At 39.4% G+C, this 12,239-nt stretch overlaps 1 protein-coding gene across 1 annotated transcript in view; it reads right to left on the reverse strand.

Moving 5' to 3' along the window:
- Positions 1 to 12,239, reverse strand: part of LOC135550860 (unconventional myosin-VIIa-like) — an 81,792-nt gene that overhangs the window by 65,271 nt on the left and 4,282 nt on the right. Inside the window, exon 2 of the mRNA XM_064982036.1 lies at positions 8,067 to 8,135. Within this exon, the coding sequence (XP_064838108.1) occupies positions 8,067 to 8,084 (18 nt within the window). The 5' untranslated portion in view covers positions 8,085 to 8,135. The remainder of the gene's footprint in view (positions 1 to 8,066; positions 8,136 to 12,239) is intronic.

The raw sequence follows: 12,239 nt of genomic DNA on the forward strand, positions 1-12,239 counted from the left end.
ATCCTATTTTTGGCTGCTCTCTTGAAGAAAATGGCTCAGGGATGAGTTTTGAGGTAAGGGAGAAGGTCTGGAGAAGAGAGGAGGAGATGGCTCAAAGCTGGCAGGTTGTACCGAGATTTCATCTGGAGAGAGAGGGGAGAAAGAGGTCAGAGCACAGGGTAGGGCAAGATGTTTCTTTCGGATGTGTCATCTGATCAAAAACATCATCTGCAGAGAGGGAGGAGGGGGGAGGGGGAGGAGGATTCAGGAGGGAGGAGAAGGTGGCAAAGAACTTCCTAGGGTTAGAGGCAGATGCTTGGAATTTAGAGTGGTAGAAAGGCAGAGACAGAGGAGGAAAATGTAAATGCCTGAGTTTTCCTCCATTTGGAGCTCTGTTCTGTGAGCTAAATGGAGCCACGGAGCGGGAGGGGAGGACCACTGGAGGATAGGGGACATAGTCAAAGGATGCAGAAATGAGGAGGCAGAATCAGGAGATAGGTTGGAGAAGGTAACAGAGGGATGATTTGAACAGCGGGGAGACTGAAGGTTGGGATGGCGCCAATGTTGATGAGAAATTTTATACAAGGTAAACAATGAGGTTTGAGATATGCCTTTGGTGAGGTATAAATACGTCAAAGGTAGACATTAGTCGCCCAGGACTGTGAGAAAACATCAAGGCATCAAGTCATTGATGAACTCTCCGAGGAACCTGGAGGGTGATAAATGATAAGGATGTTAAGCTTGACTGGTAACTGTGAAGCGTGGAATTCAAAGGAGGCGTTAGTGAAGAATTTGGGAGAGATGAGGATGCCACCATTTCTGACTTTTTGTGACTGTGGTGATCCATCTTTGGCTGAGATGAAAAATCCAGAGGGCTGTGTTTTTACAATTAGGCACATAGTGATCTAACATAATCAAAGGAGATTGAATGACAATACTTTCGAATGTTCAGAAAATGCTTGTGTTTTGTAAAGCATTTTTTAAAGAGGATTTAGAAAATGTTTATCTTTCATGTGCTGTATTGGACTTGTTAATGTGTGAAAGTTCATATTTTTAGATACAAAGAGATTTTTGAATTTTCAAGGTGCTGATAACTAGAGTGAGTTGATGGCATAGTTGTTACGTTGAGCTGGCTGGAATAACCTAGAAAATCGCTCTAGATATATTTACACTACACATTATTAAAATTGTCTTAGATACAAAGTGGGCGGGGCCCTAGAAGCTAGCTAGATCAAACAAATCAGACCGTCCCTGAGGCCGTCTTGGAAGTATATAATGCAAATGTGATGAATAATGTAAATACATTAGTTAAGGCCAGTGGCTAGCTGATATATTTTATCAGTATCTCCCATTATTAAAGTGGCTGGACAAATGCCACTCAATGTTAGTAGTGGCTAAGTCTAACAGTCTGACTGGCCTTGAGATAGAAGTGGACCAATTCAGTTTGTCTGTGATGTGCTAGCTGAACACTTGCTAATCTCGTTCCAGTGTAATAGTTTCCATCTGGTGTTTTGCCCTGTTTTCAGCGGGGAGGAATGTTGTGTACCCAGTTCGAGACCCAGGGTCTCGAGCTTAGAGAGCTTGGAGGGTATGGTGTTCCGAGCTGTAGTCGATGAACAATTCTCACCTTGTCCAGATGGGCGTGCAGTGTGGTTGAGATAGCAAGGTTGACTAGTCGTAGTGCTACGGGCGGTAGTCGTTTAGCTCAGTTACCTTAGCTTGAGATCTTGGGAACAGGAACAATGGTGGCCCTCTTGAAGCATGTGGGAACAGCAGACTGGTATAGGGATTGATTGAATATGTCCGTAAACACACCAGCCAGCTGGTCTGCATGCTCTGAGGGCGCGGCTGGGGATTCCTGTGCCTGCAGCCTAGTTATTTAGTTGTAGCAACTACATGATGAGTATAGGGAAAATTTGAGTATCATGTCGTAGCCTAAACCTATCGAGCTGGGTGAATGAAATATGAATGGCAGTCAGCCAATATGCTGTAATAGAAATAAGGCCATGGTAAATAACGGATACTTCTCAGAGAGTTTTGAATTGTCAAGAGGAGTTAAACAAGGGTGTCCACTGTCACCATATCTATTCGTTATGGCCATCTGTTACGTGATTGTGTTTAGAGGTAGGCGAAGGAGTCAAGCGCAGGAGAGCAGAGATGTCTGATCGGTGACGGCTAGTAGGCCGGCGACGCCGACCGCCGAGCATCGCCCGAACAGGGAGAGGAACCACCTTCGGTGGAAGTCGTGACACCATCGAAATGCTAGCTATTAAAATCAGATCCAATAACAACATTAGAGGATTAGAAATCCAAGGCTTAAAAACAAAGGTGTCCATGTATGCCAATGACTCAAGTTTTATATTAAGTCCGCAAGCTAGATCCCTGCAATGTGTTATTGAAGATCTAGATAACTTTTCTGTACACTCTGGACTAAAAACAAATTATGATAAGTGTACAAAAAATGTCCTTAAATGTCCTTAAAAAATACAACATTTACATTACCCTTCAGTTTACCTATAAAATGGGTTGATGGTGAAGTAGACATACTCGGTATTCATATCACAAAAGATATCAATGAACTCTCCTCAATGAATTTCAATAGAAAACTTGTAAAAATAGACAAGATCCTGCAAATATGGAGAGGTAAATACCTGTCTATTTATGGAAAACATTCCCTGATTAACTCCTTAGTCATATCTCAGTTTACTCACCTACTTATGGTGCTGCCTACTCCTGAGGATTTGTTTTTCAAATCATATGAGCAAAAAATATTTTGCTTTATCTGGGGGGCTAAACCAGACAAAATAAAACGTGCCTATCTATATAATGAATATGAATTTGGTGGGTTGAGATTATTAAATATAAAAGCATTAAAACTCTCTCTAAAAGCTTCACGCATTCAAAAGTTTTATTTGAACCCTAAATGGTTCTCAAGTAGATTTCTCATCCATTGTTTAAAAATTGCCTTTCTGCCTTTGTGCATATTGCCATGTGTCATGTTCGATTAATTGAAAATGCTACTTTTTTCAAAGTATTTCTTTTTCAAACAAGCATTGCAGAGCTGGCTACAATTTCAAATTCATCCCCCTAAAAAGATAGAACAAATATTACAATAAGTATTATGGCTGAACTCAAATGTGTTGGTTGATAAAATACCTGTATTTATGGGAAAGATGTTTGAAAAGGGTATTTTGTTCTTAAATTATATTGTAAATTGGAATGGTAGAGTTATGTCCTTCATGGAGTTATCAGAATTGTATGGAAAGGTCTGCTCAATCCAAGAGTACAACCAATTGATTACAGCATTACCCCAAAAATGGAGGAGGCAGGTGGCAGCGGGAGGAGGTAGGGAACTGGTCTGTCTGTCCAATATAAAGGATCAAAATTGTCGGAGGAATAAAAATAGTATAAATAGGAAAGTATACCAGTTTCATTTGAGGACCAGGATGTTGACAACTGTGCCACACAGATTGCAAAATAGTTGTGAAGAGATTTTTGATGTACCTAGTTGATTTATAAAAGTATGAGTTGATATAGAAAACAACGCAAGATTCAAGACTTCGTGCTTTTCAGCTAAAATTATTAGATAGAATTCTTGCCACCAACAAAATGTTTAATATTTGGGGCATAAAATCATCAAAGCTCTGCAGATTTTGTTGTGAGGAAACTGAATCAACAGATCATTTATTTTGGTATTGTCCTCAGGTAGCCTGTTTCTGGTCTGTTTTTGGAATGGCTGAAAATGCATAGAATTTTGATGAGAGGCTTTTTCTTTTGAATGCTGACATTTTGAAGTCAGAACTTTGTATTTATATTTGTAAATATCAGCGTCATCTTTGAAACACCAGTGCTGTGTAAATAAATCCAACACTCATTTGCACCTCTACCTGCCTGCCTCCTGCTGAATCTTTGTCCTTACCTTGTCTGCTCCAGGATGGAGAAAATGCTTACAGAGTTGATTTCCATTGCTACTTATAATGTTAAAAGGGAAGAAAAAGAGAATCACGTTTTTCTAAATTGGCTATCTAGACTAGTACTCACCAGCACTAGAATAGTTATTTTTACGTTATTGAATAAGCCTATATCTTTGTTTAATCTAAGTAATCAGATTATTAATGTAACAATAAAAATGGTTGTAATTGTGTAAGAAATGTAAGTTATTTTTACATGTTGCAATAAAGTTGAATAAAAGAAAAGCTAAACTTTTGTTTGTAGCTATTTAAACTTGATAATGAGCTGTTAGTAATTATATTGAAATTACTCATAGGTAACTTTAAAGTTACACAACTTTAAATAGCAAACTCCTGTGTTACAATTACAGATATGTACTCTGTGATGTATTAGTGTGTTTATCTTCTCACTTAGATGGCACTTTTATTAGCTGATGATCAGATTGTCAGGATGGGTAACACACTTTATAGGTACGCAATTACAATTAAGTACGCCTCAAGATACACTTAATTTGAACTCGCTTAATCCTGTGTAACACCTAGTAATTACATTGTACTTATGCAGATATTACATGTACTCTGTAGTGTACTAGTGTGTTTTTTTCTCTCACTTGGATGGTGCTTACAGAAGCTTTGCAATTAGGGTCAGGTTGTCAGGATGGGTAATGTACTATCTAAGTACACATTAATGACAAGTAAGTGCCCCTCAAGATACACTTGATTTTAACTAATTTAATCCTGTGTAACACCTAGTAATTAAGTTTTTACAATTTATGCAAATTGTACATGTACTCTGTGGTGTACTTTGTTTATCCTCCCACTTGAGGATGAAACCCACTTGAAGATGACACTCATATGGAAGACCCCAATCAGTGAGGTTGAAGTGCGCATTCATAGGTAGGTAATGATTATTATTATATATCTTTTATTTAACTAGGCAAGTCAGTTCCGTTTGGGCTAGGCGTCTCGCTAGCGGGACAACTATAGGTGAAACTGGAGTGCACACAATTCAAATAAATAATCATAAAAATTATGGATTTTAAACATTTCAATACATGTATCTTCTTACGGATCAAATCCCTTTAGCAGGATCGATTTGACAACATCCGGTGAAATGGCAGAGCGCCAAATTCAAATTAAATTAACAACTACACTTGTTGTTAATCCAGCCAACGTGTCAGATTTCAAAAAGGCTTTTACGGCGAAAGCAAACCATGCGATTATCTGAGGATAGCACCCCAACAAACAAACACAGACAATCATAATTCAACAAGGCGCGACACTAAACTCAGAAATAAAGATATAATTCATGCCTTACCTTTGACGAGCTTCTTCCGTTGGCACTCCAATATGTCCCATAAACATCACAAATGGTCCTTTTATTCGATTCATTCCGTCGTTATATATCCACAAACACGAATTTCCAAGACTGTATCCCTGTACTAAAGCTGATATTTCTTATTCGTTTTTGAAGTTACAAACCTGAAACATAGACTGTTGACACCCTGTGGAAGCCAAAGGAATTGCACACAGGGAGCTAATTTTCATTATGACCTTATACTTGCATTTCTAAGAGGATGGTCTCTCCAAAAAAAAATCTGGTTGATTTTTCTTTGGATTTTCTCTTACAATACCTACTGTGTTATATTCTCCTACACTATTCAAACATTTCTACAAACTTCAAAGTTTTTTCTTTCCAATTGTACCAATTATATGCATATCCTGGCTTCAGGGCCTGAGCAACACGTAGTTTACTTTGGGCATGTCATTCAGGCAGAAATTGAGAAAAAAGGGGCCTAGCCCTAAGAAGTTGTTAATTAAGAACAAATTCTTATTTAAAATGACTGCCTACTCATTAGAGCCTATGTAATCTCGGGACACCCAGTGCATCTGTCCACAAGAGATTATTACCTTGTGATAGTTTGTATTGAATTGGATGTGCTGAAAAGAACCAAAACACTAAATTTGTGAATTTAACCACCGGTTACATGTTATTACAGTCTAACTATGAGTTATAACAATTAACGACAATGCTTGTTAGTGTAATTACACATGTAATTACACTGTAATAAGGACCCCATAAAATTAAGTGTTACCATTTTCTTACTAGTTGAATACATTACATTTGCCATTCCAATATGTTAAGCACATGATTTCAATATATTGTCCATTAGGTCCAGGACGTGATGTGCTTATTTTTTTTAAGACTCACGTTACACCCTGGACCTGCCATCAATATACTTGCAAATTGAAAATGCATTTCAAACCAGCTTTATTTGTGTTTGCTGAAGTACAAACTTGGCAGGAATGTGTTTAAATTACATTGCAACAATAGTAATGAGGGCAGTAGGAAGGTAGGCCCCTAAATTGCAGCTGCCTGAGGATAACTCTAATAGTCGAAATGCATTGCAGCTGTGCGTCCTGGTGTGCTATGCTGACTGCTCCTATATGTACTCTTTGGAAAATATATTATGTTAATAGTTCACTAAAGTTTATTGCAACATACTGGCCGCCTACTCATCTTCTTTCTCAAACACAATAGTAATGCAATAAAATCTCACTCTGCCAAAAGACTCTACAGTCTGGTCTAAGGTCATGTTAAATCTACTAGTGGAGCAAAATTCACAATTAATACACTTCATAATTCTTCCTGACACAATAGTATTTTTATTACATTAAAACTATTTTCTGTGCACTTCCTAAAACAATTAAAAATGTGATGTTCAATCGATATAAAAAAGGCACATATTGTTATGCATGAAATAAGTTGGCTACTTTGAAGGCTGCCAGTCCATCCAATAAGGGGAATTAGGTTGATGTAGGCTTAGCCTCGTCCAACTGCAGACTTTATAGGAAGTGATGTAACTTGTCACTTGTTGCTAGGAGGAGGTGGTGCTGTTTCAAGAATGTTTGAATATTTCGAAAATGCATAATTCCCTTCTTCTGTTCTTGTTATCACGACTCTAAATGATAACCGGTGAAAGCAAGGCCTACGCCACTTTATAAACCTGCCTTGCCAAAATCAGTAATTACTCCAATGTTGGGGAGTCAAAGTAAACAGATCCTTATAAGAGGAGGAGCCTATTGGAAATCCTTGCTGTCAATCAAGGTGAGATTCAGGAAGTCAGCCCAGCCAGAGAATGGGCTTTGTCACTTCCCAGTGTTAAGCTACCATGTTGTTTTTATTTTGTTGTAACACGCTGGACACACTTTGACCGTGCTGTTATTCAATCTCTCACAACCCACCTAACCACATATATATGCAATAAACCGGACAACAACAACATATTTAGGACTGAACCAATCAAAAAAAGTCAAAAGTATGAGTTTTGCTCTACACAAAAACATGTTTATATGAGTCAACTTTCTTTTCTAAAATTGTGATCATCGTTTCATTCAGTAAATTAAATCAAATGTGCATTGAAGTGCAATAAGAATGATTTTGACAACCCAAAACCCAAGTACCAGCTTTGTTAGAAAAGGATGCAGTTAGCACTCAAAAACATCAGCAAGAAAAAAGTATCCATTTCTAATTCAGGTTGAGGTGAAACGTCCATGTCACTATCCCTCCCTGTCTAGACTCAGGCATTACAGAGGCTTTACTAGTCTGACAACACAGATGCCTTGCTGATGGAATGAGATGCATGATTCATGACTAGTCTCTTGACATTGAGGTACTCCTTAAAGGGATAGTTTAGAGATTTTACATATTCATATATTTGTTTCCTTACCTTGAAATCAGTCTATGGACAAGAAGTGACTGCAATTCACACTTTATTTTTGTTAAACTACCCACTCCAAACCCCAAAAATGTAATCGATGAATTATCCCTTTAAAAACCCAGATGAAGTGACCTTCAAAGCCCCACAAAGCTTCTCCAGAACCATGGGCCCAGATGAAGATATATTGATAGGGTGACGGTGGGTGATGATTGGAGAATGAGGGTGCATGTTATCTCATGCTACGTGTCACTGTGTCCTCTGGTGGTCCAGCTGATAACACAACATAGCCCCTATCTTATTAGCATTTAAATTGTGTTTCACTTGCACAGGGTGGGTGTGTGTTTGTGCGTGTGTGTGTGTGTGTGTGAGAGTGTATGTTTGAGAGAGAGAACAAGTGAGAAATAAGGTATTCTACCTGTTGCAGAATGACCATGGTTCAGCTTCCGGTTTATTCCAGGACATTAGAAGTCACCATGTGAGGCTCCTGGAATAGAGAAAAGTCCTATTAGACATACAGAACATATCAAACATACATATTTGCACACTCAGAAACTGGCCCAATAGGGATTCAAACTACCACTGTTGGGGGGTATATGCAGCGGCTGTGTTGACCACTAGACCAACATCCGGCACAGTCTTACTAATGGTAAAGATTCACCACAGGGGTTCTCTCTATACCATGGTTTTCGTTGGACAGATGGCTTAAAGCTGAGTCCATTGGTGACTGGTGGACCAGACCTCATACTGTCTGAGCCAAGAGGAATCCCACTTTAATCAAGTGGAATTAATGTGTGTAAAATGATAAACATTTCTACCCCCGGAGAGTGAGGATACATACATAAGCTTGTTGTCAGAGTCTCCATTACTTTGTGAGATTAAAGGCATTACTGTAATTCAGAATGTCCCCCAAAGCAGTTGTCATTGGATCTAATGTGTAGTGAGGGTATATCCGAAATGGCATGGCACCCTATTCCCCGTATAGTGCATTACCTTTGGCCCGAGCCCATAAGGTAGTACATTATATAGAGAATAGGGTGCCATTTCAGACTGTGACTTTTGCAGATGTTTCTGGACTGATTTGCACAGGGGCTTTTAGACCTGTGCTCTTGTACGATTCACTTCCCTTCTCTTAAATGTGCACTCGTTCATTCCTAATTATGGATTTAAAAGCATTGTATTGTTGCCTCCATGGGCTAGAGGGATATATATATTCCACCTTTGACCTTTAAGTCCATGAGTGACCAAGTGCACGTCATGGAGAAGGGGAGAGAATTGGAACGAAGATGAAGTTCCCTGATCTCACACATACATACGTCACACACAATAAACCAACAAACACACAACACCATTGTAATCCACAAGTAAACTGTCTAATGAAATTAAGCTCTGGCTGAGACAGTTTGATCAGGCTGTCTTATTTCAAATCTCCATGACTACAGTTAGCTCCCCCGTTACTGACTATCACACATGCGCACACACACAACAAAGTCTCTTTTAGATCAGAATCAAAATTGTTATATGGACCTGGGGCCTTATCCACAAAGCATATCAGAGTGCTGATCTAGTATGTGTCCATATAATATTATTCATTATTATCTAAAAGGCTAAACTGATCTGAGATCAGCGCTCCTACTCTGAGACGTTTTGTGGTTACAGGCCTGGATCATAAATGAGCATTCATACCCTAAGATGCTTTGACTTTGGACCATGGGTATTCTGGGCATGTCATTCCCAGTGTCAGCTGCTGCTAGGGAGACCACTACAAAATAACTTGCCCACAATGATCATAGCCAGCTGTACAAGAGAAAATGAGGAGAGAGAGAGCGAGGGAGGGGGGGGGGGGTCTATCTATGCAACGCATAATGAAACTCCTTAAGAATGTATAGGTTGCACAAAACATATACATTAAACATCAAGTACTGTATGTGTCTCTAAAACTGCACTGAAGCAACTGTGCCAAAAGGAACCATTCATTTAACTGTAATTACCATTTATATTTTATTTTTTAAAAACTTTATTTAACTAGGCAAGTCAGTTAAGAACAAATTCTTGTTTACAATGATGGCCCAGGAACAGTGGGTTAACTGCCTTGTTCAGGGGCATAACAACAGATTTTTACCTTGTCAGCTCGGGGATTCGATCTAGCATCTTTCGGCTTTTTTCCCCATCAGCAATCTACACACAACACCTTATAATGACAAAGTGAAAACAGGTTTTTAAAGGTTTTGCTAAATTATTAAAAATTAAAAAACAGAAACTACTTTATTTATTTTATTTACAAGTATTCAGACCCTTTGTTATGAGACTCGAAACGGAGCTCAGGGGCATCCTTTTTCCATTAATTAATCATCCTTGAGATGTTTCTACAACTTGGAGTCCACCTGTGGTAAATGTAATTGATTGGACATGATTTGGAAAGGCACAGACCTGTCTATATAAGGTCCGACAGTTTACAGTGCATGTCAGAGCATGAGGTCAAAGGAATTATCTGTAGAGCTCCGAGACAGGATTGTGTCTGGGGAAGTTTACCAATGTTTTTTTGCAGCATTGAAGGTCCCCAAGAACACAGTGGCCTCCATCATTCTTAAATGGAAGAAGTTTAGAACCACCAAGACTCTTCCTAGAGCTGAGCAATCGGGGGAGAAGGGCCTTGGTCAGGGAGGTGACCAAGAACCCAATGGTCACACTGACAGAGCTCTAGAGTAACTCTGTGGAGATGGGAGAACTTTCCAGAAGGACAACCATCTCTGCAGCACTCCACCAATCAGGCCTTTATGGTAGAGTGGCCCGACGGAAGCCACTCCTCAGTAAAAAGGCACATGACAACCCGCTTGGAGTTTGCCAAAAGGCACATAAAGATTCTCAGACTATGAGAAACAAGATTCTCTGGTTTGATGAAACCAAGATTGAACTCTTTGGCCCGAATGTCAAGCGTCATGTCTGGAGGAAACCTGGCACCATCCCTAAGGTGAAACATGGGGTGGCAGCATCATGCTATGGGGATGTTTTTCAGCAGCAGGGACTGGGAGACTAGTCAGGATCGAGGGAAAGATGAATGGAGCAAAGTACATAGAGAAGGTTCACCTTCCAACAGAACAATGACCCTAAGCACACAGCCCAGACAACGCAAGAGTGGCTTTGGGACAAGTCTCTGAATGTCCTTGAATGGCCCAGCCAGAGCCCGATCGAACATCTCTGGAGAGACGTGAAAATAGCTGTGCAGCAAAGCTCACCATCCAACCTGACAGAGCTTGAGAGGATCTGCAGAGAGAAATGGGAGAAACTCTCCAGATACAGGTGTGTCAAGCTTGTAGCGTCATACCCAAGAAGACAAGGCTGTAATTGCTGCCAAAGGTGCTTCAACAAAGTACTGAGTAAAATGTCTGAATACTTATGTAAATGTGTTATTTCAGTGTTTTATTTTTTATAAATTTGAAAACATTTCAAAAATAACTTTTTTTGCTTTGTCGTTATGGGGTATGTGTGTAGATTAATGAGATTTAAAAAAAATCAATTTTAGAATAAAGCTGTAACATAACAACAATTCAAGAGGTCTGAATACTTTTCCGAATGCAGTGTATATATAAGAATGTCTCATCTTGCTTTTGTGTAATATCAGTGCAAATAGTGATCCTCACACAGAGCACTGTGTGTAGGCTAAATACTTCTCCTCATACAGGACACCATTTCATTGGACATCTTTACAGCTGGGTTAATTTAAGCGTCATGCCTTTTAGCCATGTGGCTCAGCTGGTCATGTAGTCAGGTGAGTGAGGGTATGTTGGGCTGGTGCTTGAGATGATAAATACAAAGTTGATCAATTGTGAAATGTCCCTTTAAGGGCTTATTTAGATTCCTGGGGCTAATCTCTGGGCTTATACAAACCATCATTTAATATTGGCTGCTGAATCATATCCTCCCTGACGGCAGATCTCATTGGGCTGCCTTTGGATCAAAGACTTTGTTTACATCCATAATAACAGTAGCCATTTTGTCTCCATAGGCTACATACAGCAGGACACAGGGGGCATGACCTGGATCCATTTCTGTACCTCCTTCCCCTAGGTCCTACCCTTTTTCATGTCTACTGCTCATGTAGGACTAGATAGGGGAAAGCAATATGGCATAACTCTCTAGCCTATGCTGAAGGCTAAGTCATCAACATATTGCTAACTATCTGTTTCCCTCAGATCTCAGAGCCAACCGGGTGAACCGGGAGAACAGAAACATCCTCCCTACATGTGACAGGAGAGTGTTGTCACATAAGGAACATATGGTACAGTTTACCAGGGACTCCTCCCATTTGCTGCCCAATAAGTAGATTAACATTGGGCTTAATGATATACTGTACGGATCTGCTGTGCTTTGAATACAGCTACATTGAATGCAACTCAAATATTTAATTGCAAAGCAACATGCAAAATGTAGCAGATCCATGAAAAGGATTACATACACTCCCATCTATATGTATTTGGACAGTAAAGCTAACATTTTAAATGAGTCTTTTGGGTTATGTTTTGCCCAATAGTAAATCAATAAATATTTATCCTCATATGTGGCACCATTTCATTGGACATCTTTACACTTG

The sequence above is a fragment of the Oncorhynchus masou genome, chromosome 12, assembly GCF_036934945.1.
Source record: "Oncorhynchus masou masou isolate Uvic2021 chromosome 12, UVic_Omas_1.1, whole genome shotgun sequence".
Taxonomy (NCBI): Eukaryota; Metazoa; Chordata; class Actinopteri; order Salmoniformes; family Salmonidae; genus Oncorhynchus; species Oncorhynchus masou.